This window comes from Polistes canadensis, unplaced genomic scaffold (genome assembly GCF_001313835.1).
Source record: "Polistes canadensis isolate GaletaPanama2010 unplaced genomic scaffold, ASM131383v1 scaffold_114, whole genome shotgun sequence".
NCBI lineage: Eukaryota > Metazoa > Arthropoda > Insecta > Hymenoptera > Vespidae > Polistes > Polistes canadensis.
The window spans coordinates 287,756-312,400 of record NW_014569661.1 but is presented as its reverse complement, the minus strand read 5'-3'; the positions used below and the strand labels follow the sequence as shown (position 1 = coordinate 312,400).

Genomic DNA, 24,645 nt, shown 5'->3' with positions numbered 1-24,645 from the left:
CTTAACATATTTAAAAATTAAATTACTTTAAAACAATGACACGAAAAACTAATGAACTTTGGGTCTCATTCATATAACATGGTTTCACTCAATAAGGCATTTTTTTATAGGAACCTATCTAACGTTTTATAGGAGKATTATTTCTATATATTAAGTTTTATATTAAATTATCATCTGGTCTCACCACAACGCGAGACAATATTTTTCTTAATTAATTAAATACGAAGTGAAATCTACTACGTTCAACAAATAATATCTGATTTCGATATTAACTCTTTAAATTAAGATTGATATTTCATATCGAATAATATTATTTTTCAACAACCATTTACAGAAAGTAATTTCAATATTCGGATATTATTTTATATATATATATATTTGTAATTATTTTATTATTATTAACTTTCCAGAGAATCAAATATATACTTTAATCTTTTATCTGGTTTAATATAAACACGACAGAGAATATATATTTTTAATTCAATTAATACGAAAAACACAATATTAGCGATGTTTACTCATTAAATTCACTTGAAGATATTTAATAAAATGGTATACGCGTATTGAAAAATAATTTATGACGAGTAACTTTAATATTCGATCGCTAATAGAATTTCTTTTCGTTAAATCGTTATTTTATTAACGATAAGAGAATAAAAATATTTGTTTTTGTACATACAATTCATCCGCGAAGGTAATCTTTTTCCAAATTAAATAAATACTAAGTGATATTTACGTTAAAAAAAAACAAAAATAACAAGAAGAACAATCTACTGGTAAGTAAACAATTGTAATATTTGAATAAATTCCATATATTCCGTTAAACATTGTCATATTATTTACAATAAAAAGAATAACAAAAATATATTATTGTAAATAACTTTATATACGTTGGTATAATAAATATCATAGTTAATTTATCATCTGGTATCACAAACGGAACAGAATCTTTTTTTTTCATGTTGGAATATGCAGAAGAAGAAAAAGAATAAGAATAAGAAGAAGATTCGTCAAGATTCGCGGATACGCGTCTAGGAAAGTTTTCTAATGTAAATTCTTCCCGTCAAATTCTTTAAAATGTATTACTTTTGCTAGAGAGTATGCTAGGGAATACGTGTCACTTATCGTACGAGCCGAGCGAAAAGTTTTAATGGAATCCGTTACCGCGTTCCTCGGCTGCCTGCCTGTTTAAATTACGCGTTTCAAACCACTCCGAATATTCGGCAATTAACTCGAAAATTCGCTATTATTATCGCATCAAAGGATTTAATTACCATTTCCTATAGATTCAAGGTCTCCCACTCTTTCTCTTCTTCTTTCTTTCTCTATCTCTCCCCTCCCCCCAACACTCTTTTTTTTTATCATAAAATATAAACGAACTCAATGATAAAAGTAAAATAATTCATCGTATTGATAATAATAAAAAGTGATCATTTAATATTAATCAAAAAGTATCTTATACCATTCTATTTATAAAATTCAATTTCATTGACTATAAATAATATTCATTCGGTTAAATAAATACGCTTATAATTTTGAATATCCGTTTAGTCAAAGCATAGTCAAATTTGTCTAAAAATATCTAGAAATGTAATTAATACTCGTTAATGGTCAATAATATATATATATATATCAGTAAATATATCGTAACACGTTTGTATTTGAATTTATAATCGTTCATTAACACGTATAATATAAATATGTTAAACGATCCGATTGGAAATATCGAATTCGTGTGTGTGTGTGTGAAAAGTATATATATTAAAGTAATAAAAATAAATTAAATTATAAATAGGATAACACACAAAAGGGATGGGATCGAGAAAGTATAAAAATAAATAAAGAAAAAGGTAAGAGAATAATAGTCAAGAAACATTCGAGAAGAAGTAGAGTGCCGAGTTAGAAGACAAAGAAGCACAAGCGTAGCAGAGTGATTGAGTAAATCAAGGAGGCACTTAGCGTGCCTGAAATTCCAACCTCCGTCCACTCGGTCTGTTCTGGCAGTACTCCAGCATCCGGTAGTCTCACCATTTCTCCAACATCTCTGCCCGTGTGTAAGATTTCCGGAAGGAAAGATCACTAAATTTGAAGTAAGCGTGACCCTTACGGGTAAAATTGAAGAAACAAAAAAAGAGATAAAAAAAGAAAAGAGAAAAAAAATATATATAAAAGAAATTATAGGAAGAGGTATCCAACGCGATTCATACTTCACGTTTAAAGTTTTTCTAAAGAAAAGAAAACAAGAATAAAAGGAGAGAGAGAGAGAGAAAAGTAACGATAGAAACAATTAATATCCTTCGTATTATTATTGTTTCTTTAAAGACTTTTTAAGAAGCAACATTTTTTTTTTAATATTCCTTTCCTTTTCTCTTTTAAAAGTAGTATTATAAATTGAATTTTCACAAATGTAGGTCAAATAAAACTTATATACACCTTGCGTGATGTAATTTAGTTGAGGTAAGACGCGTTTTTTTTTTTTCGTACATCGACGATTACAATTTCAAATCAATTATTTATATTTCATTTTTATAACGATGACACGATTTTTGAATAATGGAAATGAGAATGAAAATTCGTTCTTTGAAAGGTAAACGTTAATAAACACTGGATTATCAATGTAAAAAAAGGTTCGAGTTAACGAAAGAAAACAAGCTTTTTGTTTTTACATTCGTATATATTACAATCCTTAAATGCATATATATATATATATATATATTTCTCGTTGAAATATTTAATAAATATACAAACAAAAAATCTTATATGCAATATTTTATGAATAATTTCGAATTAAAATGTCGACGATTATACACCCTGAGAAGAGAATAAAAGTGATTTGAATATTATTTTTCGTAAAGAAAAATTTTTCATTTCTTTTTTATTTCTTTCAACAAAAAACAATATACACACATCAAATTGAATTTCAAATGTAAGTGAAAACGAATAATAATATATCTTACAATGTAATTTATAATAGAGACATGCCGTACAATTTACAATGGCCGTTTAACTTCGAATCAATTTCTTTCATTTTCGAAACAAAAACGTGATCTCAATAAGAAGAAGAAGAAGAAGAAGAAAAAAAAAATAATACGAGAAACCATTTAATAAATCTTTCTTTCTTGAAAGCCAAACTAGTATAACCACTGGACCACCAGCGTACTCTAAAACTTAATGTCCATTGTTTTGCCACATTCTACCCTCACTTATTGTTCTTCAGGAAGTCGCACGAATGCATCTCAAGTGAAAGAGAAACGATCCCCCGTTCCGATGCGCAAAAGGTTTCTTCAAAAAGACGTTTCAATGTATTCAAAATATTACACCGTAACATTTTCCCATGCCTATAAATAAAAACTCGAGTTTTACGAGTTTTATTTCTCTCACAGTTATTTTATTCTTACATTAGATCATCGTACTCACTCTCGCAAATAGGAAAAAAAAAAAATAGAAAAAAGTAAAACAATTTGTAACTTACTTCGGTATTTTTCTTTTGTTACATTTACATTTGAATTAATATTAACTTGCGTCTATTTTTGTTTGTTTGTTTGTTTTTTTTTATTTACATATGTGTAGATGTATAATACGTAACGTAAGAGAATATCAAGCAAGAAAAAGTATAAAATGAAAAAAGTAACTAATTGTATTAAGGTTTGTGAAGAGGGTTACTCGAAAGTAATCGAACAGGTTTTGTTATCGTAGAAAAAGTGGAAAAACAGTCACCGAGCATTTTTACGCACGAACGATCAAGAGCTTTTACCAACAATCACGCTTCGAACGTTCCTTCTTCCGTTTCACTCGCAAACTACTAGAAAGCTCTGCAAGTTACTAGTTCATCCTTCCTATACTAGTAGAGAAGTAAACTCACTTGAAAAGCTAAATTTCGCTTCGACGTTTCAACGTTACTCTCTTCTCTCTCTCTCTCTCTCTCTCTATATATATATATATATATATATAAATATAATCGCGTCACGATAAGCGAAACTTCGTCATTGTTACCTCAAAAGGTAACCAAGATCAATTCCTATAAAATCTTTTGAAAACGCGGTTACGATCACTATTACGCTTTTTAAAATATCGCAAATTCCGAACTTTTACAACAAAACGTGCTTAAAATGTATCGACAATTTGTTCTTTTCTTTATTTTTTTTTTTTTTACATATTGTATCGATGAAAAAGTTTCTTCGTATTTTTAATGGAAAGGTAAAACAAAAATGTTTCTTTTTTTTTTTTTTCATATTTTCCATAGAACCTTATTCCCCTCCTTCCTCCCCCTTCGTTTCCTACAAAAGGTAATAAGATTAGTCTTTATATCGTATGTGTTTCAGTTTTCATCGTCACACACAGACACACTGCTTATAAAATATATATTATATTCTCCCGTGTGATTACAAGACCATCAATATTGTCATATTATACTAACAAAATAATCGATCCAACCGCAACTTCCCATGCTTTGTAATTATAATAGATACACTTTGTAGAGATCGTGCTTTATGCACGCTTTGCGATCGTAAAATTGGTTATACGTCTACCCCTTATCCCCTACCCCCTCTCCTACCCCCTCCTCTTTCACCCTTTCCCCTACCTTTCTACCTCTCGTCCATGATTTTCTCCCCCTACAAAATACAATAAAGATTTATCATCAAATAATAACAAATGACACGAGATAGCCCGTCAATGAATAATATTTTCAATAATAATTATTTTGTGATTTGTTTTTCGATCGAATTAAACACACAAGACGACTATCCTTTTTTACAATTATTGAATTCCATTTTATACGTAGATACGGGTAGATACTATTGAAAGGATTAAAATACTTGCTCATATAAGGGAATAACGAGAATAATAATAATAATAATAATAATGAAGAAAAATAATTGTAATTAATTTTCAAAAGTATTTCTGAACATTTACTTTTGATTAAAAATTTGTTCGACTGACTATCGAAATGTATTTCTCGAATAATTTTAGAAAATAAAATATCGAGAAATACTTATTCTAGAATTTGTTTATATTTTTAAAAATACACATGTCATATTTATATAGAAGAAGGAGAACAGTTATACAAGCAAATATAATCGATCGAAGTTTGTATGTATATGAATTGATATTTCTTTTATTTTTTTTTTTCTTCTCCTTTCTTCTCGACAATATTTTGTATTTTTTTTGGTTATTTATTGTTAGTCCCTTGACAACGGTAGCAACAACAAGAAACGTCATTTACAGTTAAACTTTAATTTTTGTTCCAGATCTGCATACGTTTCGAAATAAAATTTTATCGAGTTTCTTTCGTAAACTGGAAAGAGTCAAGAAGTTATTTACCTTTTACGTCATTTTTTTCTTCCTTTTTTTTTTCTCCCACCGTTTTATTTATTTTCTTTTTTTCTTTTTTTATTTTCGTAACACGAAATATATTACAGCGATGGCGAAATTTTTTTCAAGGTTTGGTTACAAAAATCAAATAACAAAATATTCTTTTATTTACCAATTTGCCAGTCAAATATTTGAGCCGAGAATAGTTGACAAATTATTCAAACAAATTCCGTATTTATTTTAGAAACGATTTATAGTAGCAAGAAATAAAACAAAAAAAAAAAAAACAAAAACCGTGCACGCAAAATGAAAATTATAAGAGTGATGTCAAATTTTATTACATATAATTATAATTAAAAATATTGAACTGTGTTATGCTTTAGAGACGATAGAATTTTTCTCATTTTTTCGTTTAAGCAATGTTACATAAATAAATATTAAATTTCTATAAAGTAATACATAAATAGGGGGAAGTATATCCTTATATGATCAAACATTTTTATATTGTACGAACGAGGATACTCTTATACGATAAGACATTTTTTAAAATGAAAAAATATAAATAAATAAAAAAAAATGTTATATCAATCTATTTTTTTTAGATATAATTTCAAAATAATCCTTTTATAATATTTCGCAAGAGAAGAATTTTTTGGAAAAGATTTAAAAATCTCAATATATTTGAAAACAATTTACAAAACTTGAAACTTATTCCAAAATTTACAGCACACTTAAACTTCCCTAGAGGATCGTAAGGAGACCCGTGAGGTCACAAGGATACGTTGGTAGATGAGGGGAGGAGGGAAGAAGAGCAGAAGGGGGTTCGCCATCGGTGATATATTTCTTTTCAATTTCAATCTATCACACAACGCGAAAACAATTTTCTCTAACATAAATGATAATAAAAAAAAAAAAAAAGAAATCAAAAAAAAATATATATAAAAATGAAAAAGAAAAATATCTTTCCTATAAAGGATTATCAATCAAATACCTATTTTCTACTACTATCAATGGGACATAAACGACCTGTTGTATGTTACAGGTATTCCGTCATAGTGTCTTTCGAATTCTCTAGCCGTTACGGATGTTTGGCACGTTGTGTTGCGCCTCATGGGCAATAAATAATGGTCATGATGTCAATGTCCGAACATTGGATATCTATCTCCTTGTACGCGTACACTCAGGAATACACTCGCTAACATAAACATCGGTACTATACCTATATTCATCATTGGCAGTATAGAATCGCACGCAAGATAATGTCGCATCGTGTTTCCACATGTCGAATACTTACAAATGCCTTGCGGGAATATAAATATCATCCTAAGAGTATTTTTTTCTCTCTCTCTCTCTCTCTTATATTTTCTACTTCCTTCCTCAATAAACAACCTCTTTTTTTTTTTATATAACTTATCTAATCTTTAGATTGAAGTTATTAATATGAATTACATTAAAATAATTCCTTTCGGTATCCGATTACGTTTAGATGAAAAAAAAACATTTGCACATTCCTTTAAAAAATAAAATAAATATATAATACATATACATTTTTTTATATTAAAGTAAACTCTTTTTCTTTTTTTATATATATATGAAAATAAATCTAACGACGAGATGGATTAATTTCATTTAATTAGAAAAATAAAAGTAAGGTATATTATTACTCTTGGTTTGAGATTCTTCAAAACCGATTTTGTAATTATAATAATATCAAGAAAATTTGTGTATTTCTTTTTTTTTTCAATTTTCTTTTACGATAAAAATAAAGGATATAAAATAATTTTTTTTTTTTCAATAAAAATTATGATTTTTATATATTATCTGAGATTAAATTCTAAAGAGAATTTCTTTTCAAATTTAATATTTTAATCTTTGTAAAAATATGTTTTTCTCTATAAGATTTAAACAAAATGTCCGCATATATGGCCAGAGATTTTGAAGAGATTAATGACGATCAACAAAATTATTAAGATACTAATACATACATGCGTGTATAAAAAAAAAAAAGAAAAAAATAAGAGATTTGTTCATTGTCAGTTTAGAATTCCGTTGATGGATGAAATTCACTACACACCGACAAGTGAGTACAATAGAGGTGAAGTTGGGCTTCGCAGTGCCTACTGTTGCTAAATAGAAGCTTCGTTAGGCTTTGTCTGAGAGAAGTGCTGCAGCTTTCTCACCCTCTTCGACCCTTTGCCACCTCCCAATGCATCCTCTCTTCTTACTTCCTACTTGAATTATTCTGCGGTACGGTCACGACTGAATTCACTCGCTCCCTTACTACTTTTGTTACGTAACAATAATTATACCGAGAGACCCAGCATCCTTTTCCTATTCGCAATGAACACTAGCGGATCATTTATTTTATCTATCTTAACAATGCTTTATATTCTTTTTTCTCAATTAATCTTTTGAATAAGTAAAAAGCACAACAACTGTAAATTTATTTCATTCATTTCTATTCTCGTATAAAAAGTATTTTCTTTTTTTTCTTTTTTTTTGGTTTGTATCACATGTATAAACTCAATCCTTCTCAATTCCACGATTAATTAATACGTTTCGTGTCGCATCGATATAAAAGGGTTACCGTATATATAGATATGTATAAATTTGTTGAAAATTATTACGGTGGATTAAGTGAAAAAATTGAAAAAAAGAAAAATGTATTTTATGATTTATTTGATTATAAAAACAACTGCAATATAATAAAATTAATTGTATGTAATTGTTTGACTTATAGAGTCCCCACTGTCATAATTACCGGCACAAATAATAAACGCGAGCATCCGATAATTAAATCTTTTTCGCGTACACAATTATACAAAGGAAAAATTATAAGCCAGGAAAAATTCATCATTGTATCCATTTCTCCTCTTTCCGAAAAACGTAACATAACTTCGTTTATAAATGAAAGGATAATACTGGACGTTCTCTTGAATGTATGACATGAATACATATTAGGTAATATTAAAGTAGCGTAGAGCGTTTCACATCATATTTCGTAGTAGAAATAAGCGAACATACACGTAACTTCGAATACGACGAATACGATGCAGGTTTAGAGCTCGTACATACTCTAATGTACATCATTCGAGTTTCATATAATTTGCATAACGAGCATCCATCCAATCCATCCATTTCCTCATTGGACAAATACAAAATAAGAAAAAAAAAGAAGTTTTAATCATCGTACGAAATTTATCAGAAACACTGATGGATTTTGTTTACATGATGAGTATTTTATATATAATAATTAATTATCATATATTAGCTATATTCTAGCTAATTTCTTAAACTAGCATATAAATTAACACAGTATTATATAAAAATATTTAAATTTTAGATTTGTTAGAGATCTACTTTATCATATAACTCGATAGGTAACGTTTAATCTAAAAATGATATTTACATTGATTACGATTGGAAAGGTAGAATACAATCTTCTCGATGATATTTTTATTTCCTAATATATTGCGTATTAGTATATTACAGTGTTAGTAATATTGCCATTTGATTTACATTAGTTTAAGATCTACATATTTTATATATTTTACAATATTTTCAAATCATCTTAACAAAGGTTTAGTTTTATTAATGTAAAGGACATGGTTCTACATCATTAACGGAGTCGCGGTAATTTTTCCAAAGATGAAACAAGTTCAAACAAACTGTGCCACCACCGCGATAATACTGAGTATCCTACAAAAAATTATACATTTTTTTAAAAATATGATTAACTATTAATCTATAAACATGTAATACTATGATTTATATATATATATATATATATATATATTTACGGCTCTATTGATGTCTCCAACGCAAACCCAGGACTTATTATTTTTATTATCTATTGCAACAACCCACTTAGAATGATCTTGTGAACTTGTAAACTGAACATCTCCTGTATGTAGTTTCACTGATTTTATATTATGCACCCTGAAAATTAATAAATTTCAATATATATCATTTTTTTTCACAAACTATCATTAAATTTTAATAGAAAAACATAAATAATTACTCTAGACCCTGGCATTTGGAGTTTAATTTTCCTGGTCCATTCAAATACGTCTCAACAAATAAGCTACTTTTCAATTGTGGAGCTACAAAGTCGCTGTAAAGATCTAAATCAAGACAAATTAAATTATAAATAAGAAAAGAATTTAAAAATAAAAAAAGAAACAATTAATATATATATATATATATACACCTAATTCTGTTTTTATACGAACTTCTTTTACACGAATTGGGAAAAAAAAATTAATTCTNTATATATATACACCTAATTCTGTTTTTATACGAACTTCTTTTACACGAATTGGGAAAAAAAAATTAATTCTCTTTTTACACAACTTATTTTGATTTAACACGATTGACCAAAATTCTAAGAAGTAAATTTTGCTTTACTTTTATCTTTATAACTGCGACATTCGAGACGAGGAATAAATTTTGCGTACAAGTCAATAAATGGTAAGTTATAACTTTAAAACCTTTGTTTTATCAACCCCTTAGCCTACAATATCGCCTCAGAGACGTAAGTCGGCCGGGCCAAATGTAACCAAAATGTCTCATGTTAAAAGGAGTCAGTCAATGAGATTATTTTTAAATTTTGCACACTTATAGTAGTCCATAAGAATATTCATTGTACCTTTAAACATGGCGTATATATTCAGCCGTTTGCGAAAAAACGCGAAATAGAATTTGACAATGAATAAAATCTTTTTATGCGTAACTCATATTATTTTGCCTAATTTTTGTGTTCATGAATTAATAACATGTTTTTTCCTTTTGAAATGATAATTTACTTTGTATGATAAATGTGCAATCTTTATGAAATAAAATGTTTAAGATCCTAACATAAAAACTCATGATTTATTGTATTATTTTTGCTGATTTTATAAAACTGGAGTCAATCTTCTATTTTCCCATAGATTTAATATATTTTTTTACACGTATTTTTCGGGAACGTATCTATCGTGTTAATACAAAATTAGGTGTATGTATATATATATATATAAATGTATATATGTATATATAATATATTATACATATATATATATAAATGTATTTATATATACCCTGTTGCCATTTGTCAGACTTAGCAAATGAAATAAATTCCAAAGAAGTTGATGACTTTATAATTTCTTTGTTACTGTACGGAGGATTTTTAAAACGTATCTGATTAGCGGCATTCGTTAGATCAGGATATTGATTGCTTAGTTTTGCTGGAAGATTCTTTCTATAAACTATAATTTGATTGTACATTAATTGACGTCCAACTGTATTAAATTGATTTGCTTTAAGAGAAATGCATAAAAAACTCTGTCCACGAACATATCCTGATGATGGATAACTATACTCAGAATTAGATGAAAAATCATCTACAGCCAATGTAGTAGTTCTAATTCTACGTTTTGAGCTTGTCCCTACATTAGGCATTGGTGGAAAATTTGGAACACTATGTATCATCCAGAATCCTTGATCTTTATCAGTGGCCACTACACCTTTCGCATGACCATATTTTCCAACTACTGAACTATTTGGTGGATCATCGTTATATAAAATCCATAATAAATTGTTAGCTATTTTCTATAAATAATATTTATTATTAAATATATCTAAATATCATTATTATTTATATCAAAAAATAAAATTAATAATTACTTATTAAAATATTTACATCATTGTAGAGCGAAGCTAATGTATTCCCAGGCATGGAATTTTTATCTCCTATATCTTTGGTAGATAATTCCCATCCTTTGTCTACAGTATTATTAGATATATACATGTAAGCGGAGCCAGTTCTTATTAAAGGATTACTGCTATGCGATAATTTTGGAATTTTATATAGCACATACCTAATGTAATTAATAAAATTATCAAAATCCTTTTTAATCAAAAATAAGTCTAACGATTCAATTAGAAACAAAATTAAATAAAAATACGTACCAATCAACAATCTTATTCTTATGGTCTCTACATCCTAATTTATTTTGTACACCTACACTATACTTTATATTAATTGAACATAAAAATAGTACTATATGCATTAAAAAACTCATTGCGTCTTCTTCAAGGAACTTCCACAAATGAAAGTATAATTATACAATTTATCATATATATATACCTTCGGATACATTATATCTAATGTAAGTATACACATCAAAGTATTTTGAATGATGAATGCATCATTGAAGTGATAATAAGTATAAATTATGGTTAACTTAAACTAAGTTGTCATTAGTAAGTTATGTTGCACTTTAATATCATTGCAAATGGAATTGATGTCTTACTAAACGCCATTGCAAATGATATTGAGGTCATATTAAACGTCTTTGAAAATACACACACCATATTTTATGCTACTTATTTATGACACAAGTGTTCATGAGAAAATATCTATTTATCGACTTTTCTTTTAAATAACCTCAATAAATACATCTTGATCATTAATTTATATAATTCTAATGCAATTTATATATATTGAGAAAAAGAAATACTCTTATTTCACTTCTATTATCAATACACTTGAAACTATTTGAAAGTTTTCCAGCAGAGTAACTTAATTTTATGGTCACTTTAATACCAGAGTGTGACGTCATCGCACAATGTGAATAATCACATATATATGTATATAATATCACACAGTCAACTAATATGTTGTAAAGTTCTTTAGATAAAATTTAATCTTGTTTAATTTATAATGTCATAGTATAAATTTTCAATTCATAAACATTAGTATGAGTTTTATTTGCAATTTTGATATACTGATGTACTTTAGGAGTAACAACCACCATATGGTACGACCATGACAAAATCTATATTATATTTAATATAATGTATATAATATGCAAAATATATATTAATATGAAACTAATAAATACTTAATTTGGTGTATATAGATGATAAGGATAATAACAGATACGTCAAGAATTTTTTATAACAACTCAATAAAATGTAAACTTTATTGATTATTCTTATTGGCACGATCGAGAATTTGTCTAACCATTAAAAAAATATTACAGCTAATTTCTTTCCTACAATAAAGTATATGTTAAATACTGCATATGTATGTCAGAATACACATGTAGTTAAGCTTTAATTAGCTGTATGGGAACACAATATGTACAATTAATAATTGACAATTACAGCTTAAAAAGAAAGAAAATGCTAAAACGAATTGTCTTGAAAAAATATAAATGTTCATAAAATTTCATTATTTTTCATTCAAATATCTAATTTCATGAACGTTTAATTTCAAGAAATAACTTCTCTCTTTTTTCACATATAGATATAAATTTTTGTATTTCTTTTTTGTTTTTTTCTTCTTCTAATATTAATGAAAAGGATCCTATGAAGAGATAAAATTAGTAATTATAATACGTATTATAAAATCTGATATATACGTGATAGGATTAACTAAACATGAAGCTATGCATTTGCATATATGCATACATACATACATAGAACGTTTCAATCAGTGACTATTTTGTTATATTTCTCGTTTGAGAACAACTCTTTTATTTCATGGATTGCGGATGTAAAAATTCGCTAAGGCACCACAAAATTCTTTTACACCTATTATCTATACTGTATACAATATTTTATTGAGATATTCTTCTTTTCTTTTTGAGTCTTTCTGTTCTAAATCAAATTATAATCTATTGATATATACATACATCGTTAAATATTTATACTGAAATTATAATGCTCTTCGTGTGAGAAATTAAAAATTGGAATGTCTGTTTTCATTTGTTTACAATAAAAGATTAAGAGCGGAAATTGGCTTTACATTTTACTTTTCCACAAGTGAAACTGATAAAATAATAAAATAAAAGATATATGGCCATCGGAAAATTATTTTACATATATTATTGTGATGGATCTTAGAAAGCTTTAAAAAATAGCAAAGGTATTATGAGTAGGACGGTTGGGTCGACAGGAGGACAAGGAAAAAAAGATAAAGCCAGAATACCAATAAATATATGTGCATTAGTTAATATAAAACTAACATGAGAGAAAAATTAAGTTCAAACAGAATTATAAAAGAGAGGTAGAAGAAGAACACCAAAATTCATTAAGAAGAATAATCATAAGAGCAATAGTTTTACAAGAGATAGAAAATCAATAAAATAGCTGAGAAAAATAAAATTTGTTTAATTTAAAAGAACAAAATTGAATTCATCTCTATACCAAAAGTGAATAACAATAAAGTATGATCCAAAAAAAAAAAGAAAATAAGCGAATAAAAGCATTGAAGAGACTATTAGTAAGAGAATAAAAGAACAGTTAAAAAGAAGCTATTATATCTAAATCTCTTTCCTCCTGCTGATCTCGGTAAATCACATGCAAACCGCAAACAGTTACGCGTCATAGTCTAAAAAGGAGAAAAGTATTCTAGAAAAACGAATACATTAGAATATATCACCCCTATGTACATACGTGTGTAATATCTTCATATGTAAATTAATTGATCGCTTGATTGTAGATCGAAGATAAAACCAAATATTAAAAGACAATGATTATCCAATAAGTTCGAAAATATTACTTTACAAGGTGCTATGCACGATGTAAATGTCATGGTACAATATTTCATTTTATGCTTTTTCTTTGTTCTTTTCTTTTCTTTTTTTTTTTGTTTTTTATTCCTTTTTTTTATCTATCTCTTCAAAATATATTTCATTCAATTTATGATTGCACGATAAGATTAATTGCGACACAGATAAGAATCATTATTATATATATCGCATTTCTGTTATTCTTCTTCGACATATTCTTTAGGAAAAAATCCTACTTGATCACCTATCTTTCCTTTCCACCATCCTTTGGCATCACCTTCTTTACTTAAGACAACAACTCTGCATCCACGTCGAAGACTCAATTGATTACGTTCACTACCGTGAAAATCGAACAGTGCTTTGGCTAATACTCGACGAAAAGGCCATAACAATCGTTGATCAAGATTTTCAAAATTCTCTGCTAATGAGGCGCGTTCATAATATTCTACAAGTTCGACCACACTTTTAAAAAATCTAGACTCACTGAGATAATAGAGATCTACATCTGCACCATCAACATCACGTTTGAATATTTTAATGTGTTTTACTGCACCATCGGCCCTAGAAAATAAAATGAATGTTATGCATATCTTAATTTATATATGCTCATAATAAAAGATAAAATAAATTCGAAACTTACTTAATACTTAATGCATAATTAGTTTCATGCTGGAGTCGAGGTTGACCAGGTGGTCTTATTCTTAGCATATATGTACCATTCTCACGGGGTTCAAGTTTATTATATGCCGTATCTCGTCCCATTTCTCCAACAAACCAAAGTTTAGCAGAAAGTGCTCTTTCACAAGGCAAGGGTGGTGGTGGTGGAGGTGGTGGTGGTATTGGCATACAACGCCCTGAATGGGCAATACATTGTTTATGTACAGCTAGATGACACACTTCACATCTGTAACCCTATATAAAAAAGCACAACTGTTAAGATAACAAAATATAATATTAATAATATAGAAGTAATATATTTTTTAGACAAATGAAATATTATTACCTGAAATATACAGCCTTTAAGGAATCTACCACAGCGCTGACAACTACGTGCAGTATCAAATGTTGTAAGTTTAAATTTATGATTAGTACTACGACATGCAGCAGGATTGACATTATCCATCGCATCCTGTAATGCTTTAATCCACATTTGTTTTTGTTCTTCTGTTCTCGCATACAAAGTGTATGCAGTATAAGCTTGTTTATGCACAAGTAACCATTGATAAGACCAACGCGAATCTCGACCAAGAGTTCTTCTTCCCGTATGATCTTCAAGTCTGTAATCATCTAAACGTAAAAAGTCTCTATAACAATATTGATCACCTCTTCCTGCTTTACAAATTAGAATGATTTGCTCAAAAACAAATGCATAACGAGCTTTTATTCTTTGATCTCCATGAGCTTTCACCTAAAAGAATTTGATTAAATAATTATTCTTAATTATAATGATAGTTTATGATGTTAACACATTCTAATCTGGTTCCGCGTTTTTGCAGAATTGCTTGCTCTGTATATACTTTAAATGTTCATTCACTGTATACAAACAATCTGATCATCGGTACTGAGAGTTCTACCAGTCAAGATTTAACCAGCTTAGAATGCGTTAGTTTCATCATATATTTATAAAGATGTAAAATATGTATACTATATATACCTTAAGTTCTCCATCTCGTAACAAACGTCCATAATCTTTTAATTGTGCATCTTCAGGTACATCCCAATCAATTATTGATGCTTCTATATCCTTTATAATATCTAATGTGTCTGCATCACGCTTAACTTCATTTATATATTGTGCTACATCTACCATAACTTCTCGTGCTTCACTTAATTGACGTCTATCTTCGTGCCAGTCTCTAGGAGTCTCTTCGACTAACTTATCAAGTAGCAAATGATATTTTAGCACCCTTTGCATTGGTACAGAAAGTATATCACGTAGCTTAAATTTACCATTATTAGAGTCTTGCTGGCATCTCTATAAAATATATATACATATATATAATTAATAAAGTAATGTAAATATATAAAATAAATTAATAAAATAAAAACAGATACTTACTATAACCTCTTGATTAAAAATTTCGTTTCTTGCACATGCTTCTTGTAGAGTATTCTGTGCAAGTGTAAGATTAGCACAATAATCTCCATAAATAAGAAACTTTTCTCGCCAATCAAGAAAAACTTGAGCTAAGGCAGCTCCGTTTCTTGCTTTACGAAGTTGACTATGGAAGCCTGCATGAATTTCAGATAACTCTTTTATACCAAAAAATATTCGTGCTGAATCTTCAGGTCTTAATAATGTGGAGAGTGGCCTCGCAAAATGTTTTAATAAACTGTTGAGGACATCCGAGTAGTTTCTTTCAGTCTCAACGAGTTCTTGAATAACATAGTCTCTCTTTTCTCCTCCTGATATTGCACCACCCTGCTTTACGGTTATTATATTAAGTTGTAAATAATAATATACAATAATTATATACAAATAAGTGATTATAAAAATATATAAATGAGTCTCTCATTCGCCAAATTGATTAACTCCACAAAACAAAAAGTATAAGAAATTTAGAAAGTATTATAGATTATCTTATCATTTATTATTGAATATAAAAATTTATTAATTTATCATTTATTAATTATATTATGGAAATTTATTTTAAATATAAAAAGTTAAGTATTGATTGTGTGTGTGTGAGTACTTTAATAATAAGATTTTAAAAAATTCTAAAAAGTGTAGTTAATCGCTTGGCATGTGAACAACTCAAATAGCCAATATTGTTAATCCTAATAATGAATGGAGTAGTTTCAAATAATATTTCTATTTACATATATAAATGTTATTTGCGTTAGAAATATTTTTGATATCTGCCAAGGAAAGGATATAATGAATATACATTTTATATAGAACTCATAAAAAAGCATAACAAAATAATAACCTGAGCAACAGATGGAGGAGGTGGCAGGTGTAAACTACAAAGGTCCTGATAGATTTCTTCACTTTGAGCATGACTGCAATACGCTCCATAACCATCCTCTTCTCCTACAGAGTCATCATTATCTCCTCCTCCACCTGCTTCATCTCCCTCTCTCCTTCTAAACCTTTTGCGACGACCTTCATCTTCGCGCCTTTTATACAGAAATATAAATAGCCATGCACTATCTATGCATCATAAAATAGCTTCATTTTGTGAACACTCTTAAGCTATGAAGGGGGATATGATAATATTACTAACAAAGATTAAACATAAACTAAAAACATTCATGGCCATATATCAAGTTGGATAAGTGTTTTGAAATAGTACCAGTATCACATTATGAAAATGATAATAATATATAGTAATAGCACTATACAATTTTGCTATCTTATTTTCAAATAGATTAATAAAGAATTGTGATAACTGGAACTTTTCTTAAATGATAAATTAAATTCTCAGGATACAAAACGACATATACCTTCTCTGTAGAAGGCCAGTCGTGTTGAGGGGGAGTTGAAAAACAGAGCAATTCCTGATATACTTCAGACTCACCTAGGTCCATAGGCCTAGGCTTTATGGTAAACGCCACCACTTCTGCTGTGGGGCTAAATTCATTAACAAAATTACTACAAATCTACTTAGCTAAATAATGCCAAAAGATTTGCACCAATTTTTAAGAATTTTATTTCTTATAGTTTTATTTTAAAACGACTACTATACTTTGATTATTTTAATAGAGTATAAAAGTCTTACGATTGTATATAATAAAATTTGTAATATTTTAACACACTTACCCCACACCGGCACTTTGCAAATCCTTATAAATATCTTCTTGAGATCGACTGCGGCCTACTGAGAAACCTCTATAATAAATACATATTATATATTAAATTAAAAAATGATTGCATTTAGAAATAAGAAATTAAAAAATTAAAAGATGCTTACAGAATACCCTTCTGTCTTAGACGATGACAATTCGATAAAGCAGAAAGTGTACAAAGTACACGCTGAAAATTGGATAAATCAAATAACATGGAAGGTTCAAAGAGGTCGGAAGCTGATAATCCGAAAATAGTTGAACATGCTGAGAGAAATACTTTGATATTTCGTAAACATAAAAATTGGGCCATTTGTGGCTTTTGATTCACATCTTTCATATCTATGCATCCTGAATCTACAGCATTTAATAAATTACAAAGTAATACTCCATCTCTTAATGTGTATGCAAGATCGAATGGGGTTGCATTTGGCCAATTTGCTTTATGATCAGCTCGTAAAGCTCCACATCTTGTTAACCATTTGGCACATTCACGCCAACCACTTCCCGTATCAGCTCCACAATCTGATCTGTTCATTTTCTTGTTTTTTTTTTATAGAATTAACAGATGTGTCAAATTGATTTCTTCTTAACATATAATATTGTAGTTTATTGAAGTCAGCATTTCTCCAGTTTCTATAATATTAAAAAGAACAAAGAAAGGATATAATACAAACATAGAATCAAATAAATTAATATAAATAAGAGCAAAGATGGACATAGCATAATAATAAGATACATAGATGAGGTTAAACTACAAAAACATATAAGAATATTTCAAAATAAAATTCTAACTTTATTATATTAATAACATAATGAGAGGAGAGAGAAGTAATATAACATGTAATTTCAAAATCATATGGCATATAAATGATTATTGAGAATGATAATTCGAATGAATTTTCCTCAATGAAGAAAAATATCAATAATATAAACTTAAAAAAGAATAATGATAAAATTCGAAATTTTTTACGATGAATAAGTTTTCATAGGCGTACCTCCGTTCGTCGGAGGGAATTGTGAATGATTTCCTCTTAACTATCTTTTCTCAAGCTATAATCTCCGTTTTGTACGTTATTACAATCGAATCCATTGCCTTGTTTCTTTGGCTTTGTATTTAACAAAACTTGTATCGTTTAACAAATTTAATCAATAATGACATTAGTCTAAGACATTTCGTCTAAATTAAGATTACAATACGCGTGCAGCTTTTCACAAAACACACGCTATTCTTTCATAGTCTCATTACGACGTCCAACCTATCAGATCGCAGCTGCCATATTGATATTTTACATTTTTACAATCGATAGCTCGATTTTATTACGACCAAAAACGATTATTCGATTTATATAACCAATACGAAAAACAATATATTTGTTATGACCATATATAATTTAATTTTTTATATGTAGAAGATAATTTCAAATACAAAAAAAGATATGTCTTTCTTTTAAAAAATATATCATTATTAATCATATTCAAGAATACTTAAAATAAATTTTATCATATACTTAAAATATTTATATAAATGTTTTAAAATAAGCGTATAAAGTATTCTCATATTTTTTTATTCTTTTTTTTTAAATTTAAGCGCCATTGTTCCGACCAATAAAATAATATATATTTTCTATGAATCTAAATAAAAATAAATTAGTTGATTATATAGCTTGTTACAAAATGAATTAATAATAAATAAATTTTTACTTAACGAAATAATAGATAGTAATAAAAGTTATCTTTTTATTCAATATTTATTTAAACTTATCTAGTTTTTAACTGCATTATAAAATGGACCAATCAGATAATTTCTTATATGTTATAGGTCAACATGTCGTGTTTCATTCTTCAAAGACAGTAGTTGATATGTGGCATATTTCTTTTGTATTCAATTTAAATTATATTTTGTAATTGTATTTTAATATGTTTTATTTAATTTTGTACGTAATTTTACTAATTATTATACCATGTATACCTCAGAGGATTATTTCAAAAAATGTACCATTTTACAGAGAGAAGGTATGTAATATATTTGAAATGTTTTTTTTTTTCCTTATAATTAACTAATTCAATCTTTTTTTCTCAGTCTTATATACATATATTATTTAATAAAATATTATGTATATATATATATATGCAAATGTTATTAATTAATTATTATTTTCTACTAATTACAGTATTATCATGAACCAATATCTTTAACAAATGAACAAATTATCAAACTTGCTGATATGTCAAATGTCACAAACATGGAACATGTGTTAGATAACATCTGTGTTGTCAGAGTTGTAGGAACTCCCCAACATCAAAAAGTGAAAAACGTAAGAATGACAATGTTTCAATATCTTTCATAAAATTATATCTGAGATTATGTTTTGTTTTTTAATATATTATGTTATGTTTTTACAGTATATCAAAGAGACGATGAAGAATCTTAATTGGACCATAGAGTCAGATATTTTTGAGGATATGACACCTACGTTTGGAAAACTACAATTTGAGAATATAATCGCTAAATTGAATCCAAATGCTAAAAGGTATATATCGTTAGCTTGTCATTTTGATTCAAAGTATACTAGGGAAGGAGATTTTGTTGGTGCAACAGATAGCGCAGTACCATGTGCACAATTGATTAATATTGCTACCGTCATGGATATACAACTAAAGTCTATTAAAAATGTATGTTTAATTATTTTCTTTTTCTATAAAATAATTGTTTTGGAAATATATATTTTTTTTTGTCTTCAACACATTATTATTTTTAGCAAGATGTGAGTTTAATGTTTATTTTCTTTGATGGAGAAGAAGCTTTTAATACTTGGGGTCCTAAAGACTCCATTTATGGAGCAAGACATTTAGCTGAAAAGTGGAATATTGAACGTACTACATTTACGCAAGATATTAATATTTCTAAACTTGATAGAATGGTATATTATTAAATAACAATTAATTATATATCGAGGTAAATTAATAATCTTTATTTATTCTTTTTCTTATTTCAGGATATATTAGTACTTTTAGATTTAATAGGAGCCTCTGATCCAACATTTTATAGTTATTTCGAAGATACTCAGAGATGGTATTTGCTACTTATTAACCTTGAGAGTACTTTAGCTAAATTAAAAAAATTCGATAATTATTCCTATGAAAAATCGCAACAGAAGTACTTTCAACCATATTCTATACCAGCGCATATAGAAGATGATCACATTCCTTTTTTGAGAAAAAGTATAATGGACTTATAAATAACATTATTTTTACGTTTATTTGTTTGGTTTTGTTTTACCATTTTCTTATAACTATTGTTATAATTTTCTTTCAGATATTCCAATATTGCATTTAATACCATATCCATTTCCAAGTTTCTGGCATAAATCAGGTGATAATCGAAGTAATATAGATATGAAGACTACGGAGAACATTAATAAAATTTTAAGAGCATTTATTGCCTCTTATTTACATATTGATGTACAATAAGCATTGGTCAGTTTATTGTAATTATACGAAATGTTGCAATATTATGAAAATGGGTGTCAATTATATTATTAGAAATATACTAATATGATCTATTAAAAAATGATCTATTAATAAAAATTTGTACTTATATAATAGTAGGAAAAGGAGAATATAACAAATCAATTTCTGTACAGAAAAATACGTACTTATTATAAATATAATTAAAAGATTATATTTGGTTAAACATANTTATTTAAGAGTATATAAAATATGTGAAAAAGTTTTAAATTCAAACAAATGCAAATTATTTATTTAAGATATGATACAATGTATAGTGCTAAATTATTATTTATTATACTTATAATTAGTTTGGATATATATAAGTACAGAATATTTTTTAATTCTACATAAAATGTGCGATACAATACAAATTAATTTAATTTTCTTTATACAGAAGGAATTATTAAAATATTAAATATATTCTATATTTTATTAAAAATATTTTATAAACAGGTACCATAAATACGATGTAAATAAAATAACTATTTTATAATTCATCTTTTTCGATAGGAATGTAGATATCTTTCACGCTACCCAAGAATATTGGTATTTTACTCGGTTTGTGATTAATAATAAATAAAAATGGACGATTCACTAAAAACTCTTCCGGAAAATCTATCAATGCTGACCTTTTGAATCTAATTTGAGCGACTGTAAAAAAATACAAAATTTTATATAATAATGAAGATTTCTAAATATAAATACATGATATATTTAACAAAAATTAACCTGTAGCTGCAGCGGCTTCTGAACCTTCCTCATTGACTTCAATGAAAGCTTTTTGTATTATTTTACTTATTTTTACAGGCTCGTTTGTAAGTTTACCAAAATCTGCTCTATCTTCAAACATGGAATGTAAGCCCAACTAAAATGATTTTATACATTATCAATTAGTATAAAAAGCTTATATATAATATAGCATCTATTTTTGTATAAATTATTAATTTTACCTTGCGTAAAATGTTTTCCAGATCAATTGTAACCTCGTACTTAAAGCGGGGAAGAGTTAATGCAATATCTACTTCATTACTTGATGCTTTAGAAATATCTTCCCATTTAAAATTTTGTTCCAGAAATTGAAGCCCTTCAATTTCATTAGGTAGCAATATTATCATTGTGATGTCTTTATTCTATAAAAATTTAATTCATCAAAATTGTATATTATAACTTTATATCTACTTTTCAGTGTGTAATTATTAAGACTTACTAAGTATGGTATTTCAATGAAACGTGCATCTAAACTTGAAATTTCTCCGTAAAGATATTTGGTTTGTTTGTACATCATTGGTACTAACTTTTTATCTGTTTTTGTTGCGTGAAAAAATATTTGTTTAGTTAACTTATCATCAAACTTATGCAGCCAATGACTTTTGAAGTAAACTGCATTTATTAATATAACTTTTGTATCTTCGTCAATATCGTCTACAAAAAAAATATTAGTGATAATCCAGTCTAATTAACATATCAGTATACAAATTGTTATATTGTTATTTTTACCCATAGAAAGAATATCAGAAATCTTATCTCTTGTTGTTTTCTTGACCCATGAATTAATTTCATTAAATGTTTGTAATTTATTTTTGAAATCTATTATAGATAAGCTAAAATTGAAAACATCTGCGCTCACTGCAGTAAATTCATTAAATATTTCAAAACCATTTTGTATATATATCGCATTGGCTATTTGTAATTCTACATCCTTTATATCCTGATAATAATATTTAAAATTAATATAACGATATGCAATAATTATGCTATTTTATAATCTTACATTTAATGTAGAAATTAAAGATTTTATTTCATCGTGAGAAACATCAGCACCGCTTTGATAAAGAACGGTTTGTAATTCGTTAAATGTTAATCCTTTTGATCCATGATGAAGTAGGGACAGTATGGTATGTAAACTAAGCGGCGAAGTAACTACATTGCCATCAAGTTCATCTGATAGTATCTAAAATATAAATTATTCATAAACCATGCCTCAATATAATTAATTAAAAATTGTACCTTGTAAAAATTACTAGAAAAAAAGCAACAAGAGTTTGCTACTTTTTGCAAAATATTTTCTTCCTTCTGGGTAGACATCTCTTCAGAGGATAGACATATGATTCCAAACAGGATAAGGAGAAATAAAGCTATAAACAAAATTTCTTTTACATATGCAAATTTTATTTTAAAAGCGATATTGTTTCTTTTTTATTTAACAAAATACCTGTTTGTTTGACAAATATGATCATTTTAATAAAAAAATTATAATAGCAAATAATTTTTTAGAAAATACAAAATTATCATTCCATATATATATATATAATCTATTTGAAAATACAATTTTTAAGCAAAATAAAAAACAAAATATTATTTTATACAAGCAGCTGTTACAAAATGCCTAACTGTCAAATATAAAAAAAGAGACAAGATAATCTTATCTGATCTACAACTTCGTCACAATACATTTACAATATATACGAAAAAACATACATTTTTATAACGAATTGTATACAATAAATATATTACATGCAGCCAATTAAAATAATCGCAATTTTGGTTTGCGCATTACTTACAAAGTTCCGCAGTTCGTTACGATATATATGTCTAACGATGATGTCAAACAAAAATAAATCAAAATTTAATTGACAGTTAATATCAATATATAAAAGTATATATATATATATATATATATATTTATATACNATTGTTCCAACTAATGTGGAAAATAGTATTAATTTGTAATTAGAATATAATGTAAATAAAAGAAATCTTTTATATATATATATATTTATATACATATATTGATAAAAAATGTACTTGATATCTCAAAAGTATATTAAATCTCTGATGTCGTTAGATTTAATTAATATTTATGACTCATTCTATAAAACTAAGGTTATAGTTGAGTCATAATTACTCACAAGTAGGTAATACGTCTTGATTCACTATGTGAGTGTATTTCATTGATATTATCATACTAATCGATGAACAGAAATACCAAAGGAAAAAGCACTTTCAGCGTATTATGAAAGTAAGACATATATCTATATAACATGAATAACAGGGCAAATTTCTAAATCATTCATGAAATTTTGACAAGTCATTTGCATATCATTTAATATAACGTATTGCGCTGTTAATAATGTCAGCAATAAGTTAACATCTTTATATTTTATACAATTATATTTTTGTTTAAAATAACATATTTTACATTAGAATACTCCAAATTTAGAAACTGAATGAAACATTAAAATAAAGTAGATAATTGGAAATATAAAAAAAAAATTTAAAAATATATAGAAAATATTAGGAAAAAATAAAAGATAGATAAAAGAAAAGGAAGAAAAATAAAAGAACATTTGATAGGAAGTAGAAAGAATTCAAACAGGATGGTATAATACCGCGCGTGAAAATAGAATAAAATTTTTAAAAGTTGGTAAGAGTGATATAGGAGGTCATTGTTCGGTTGGTTCGCGCGGGTTGCAAA

The 24,645-nt window shown here is 27.3% G+C and overlaps 4 protein-coding genes across 8 annotated transcripts; 1 reads left to right on the top strand and 3 right to left on the bottom strand.

Annotated features, from left to right (window-relative positions):
* Positions 1-8,763: 8,763 nt before the first annotated feature.
* On the bottom strand, positions 8,764-11,962 carry LOC106787764 (plancitoxin-1). The gene is made up of 6 exons (XM_014750407.1): positions 11,263-11,962; positions 10,994-11,171; positions 10,392-10,902; positions 9,335-9,437; positions 9,114-9,252; positions 8,764-9,012 (listed from the first exon to the last, which is right to left on the bottom strand). The coding sequence occupies exons 1-6, from the start codon at positions 11,373-11,375 to the stop codon at positions 8,905-8,907; spliced, it is 1,152 nt and encodes a 383-aa protein (XP_014605893.1). The 5' UTR covers positions 11,376-11,962; the 3' UTR covers positions 8,764-8,904.
* Positions 11,963-12,908: 946 nt separating this feature from the next.
* LOC106787763 (protein vav) lies at positions 12,909-18,924 on the bottom strand. Of its 4 annotated transcripts, none has more exons than XM_014750405.1 (9): positions 18,656-18,924; positions 17,786-18,293; positions 17,635-17,703; positions 17,319-17,445; positions 15,931-16,296; positions 15,526-15,846; positions 14,875-15,279; positions 14,512-14,783; positions 12,909-14,432 (listed from the first exon to the last, which is right to left on the bottom strand). In XM_014750405.1, the coding sequence occupies exons 2-9, from the start codon at positions 18,193-18,195 to the stop codon at positions 14,069-14,071; spliced, it is 2,334 nt and encodes a 777-aa protein (XP_014605891.1). In that variant the 5' UTR covers positions 18,196-18,293; positions 18,656-18,924; the 3' UTR covers positions 12,909-14,068. The 4 variants fall into 4 exon arrangements, with proteins under 4 accessions (XP_014605891.1, XP_014605892.1, XP_014605889.1 ...); XM_014750406.1 differs by having other exon boundaries at positions 15,931-16,293; XM_014750403.1 differs by lacking the exon at positions 17,319-17,445 and adding an exon at positions 16,802-16,991.
* A 549-nt stretch (positions 18,925-19,473) lies between these two features.
* Positions 19,474-21,324, top strand: LOC106787765 (glutaminyl-peptide cyclotransferase-like). Its single transcript, XM_014750408.1, has 6 exons — positions 19,474-19,673; positions 19,832-19,975; positions 20,064-20,333; positions 20,420-20,581; positions 20,657-20,882; positions 20,977-21,324. The coding sequence occupies exons 1-6, from the start codon at positions 19,578-19,580 to the stop codon at positions 21,129-21,131; spliced, it is 1,053 nt and encodes a 350-aa protein (XP_014605894.1). The 5' UTR covers positions 19,474-19,577; the 3' UTR covers positions 21,132-21,324.
* Positions 21,325-21,447: 123 nt separating this feature from the next.
* On the bottom strand, positions 21,448-24,201 carry LOC106787784 (leukocyte elastase inhibitor-like). Of its 2 annotated transcripts, XM_014750441.1 has the most exons (9): positions 24,080-24,195; positions 23,732-23,762; positions 23,178-23,305; positions 22,942-23,121; positions 22,668-22,878; positions 22,378-22,592; positions 22,121-22,300; positions 21,900-22,035; positions 21,448-21,821 (listed from the first exon to the last, which is right to left on the bottom strand). In XM_014750441.1, the coding sequence occupies exons 3-9, from the start codon at positions 23,253-23,255 to the stop codon at positions 21,658-21,660; spliced, it is 1,164 nt and encodes a 387-aa protein (XP_014605927.1). In that variant the 5' UTR covers positions 23,256-23,305; positions 23,732-23,762; positions 24,080-24,195; the 3' UTR covers positions 21,448-21,657. The 2 variants fall into 2 exon arrangements, with proteins under 2 accessions (XP_014605927.1, XP_014605926.1); XM_014750440.1 differs by lacking the exon at positions 23,732-23,762 and having other exon boundaries at positions 24,080-24,201.
* Positions 24,202-24,645: the final 444 nt, after the last annotated feature.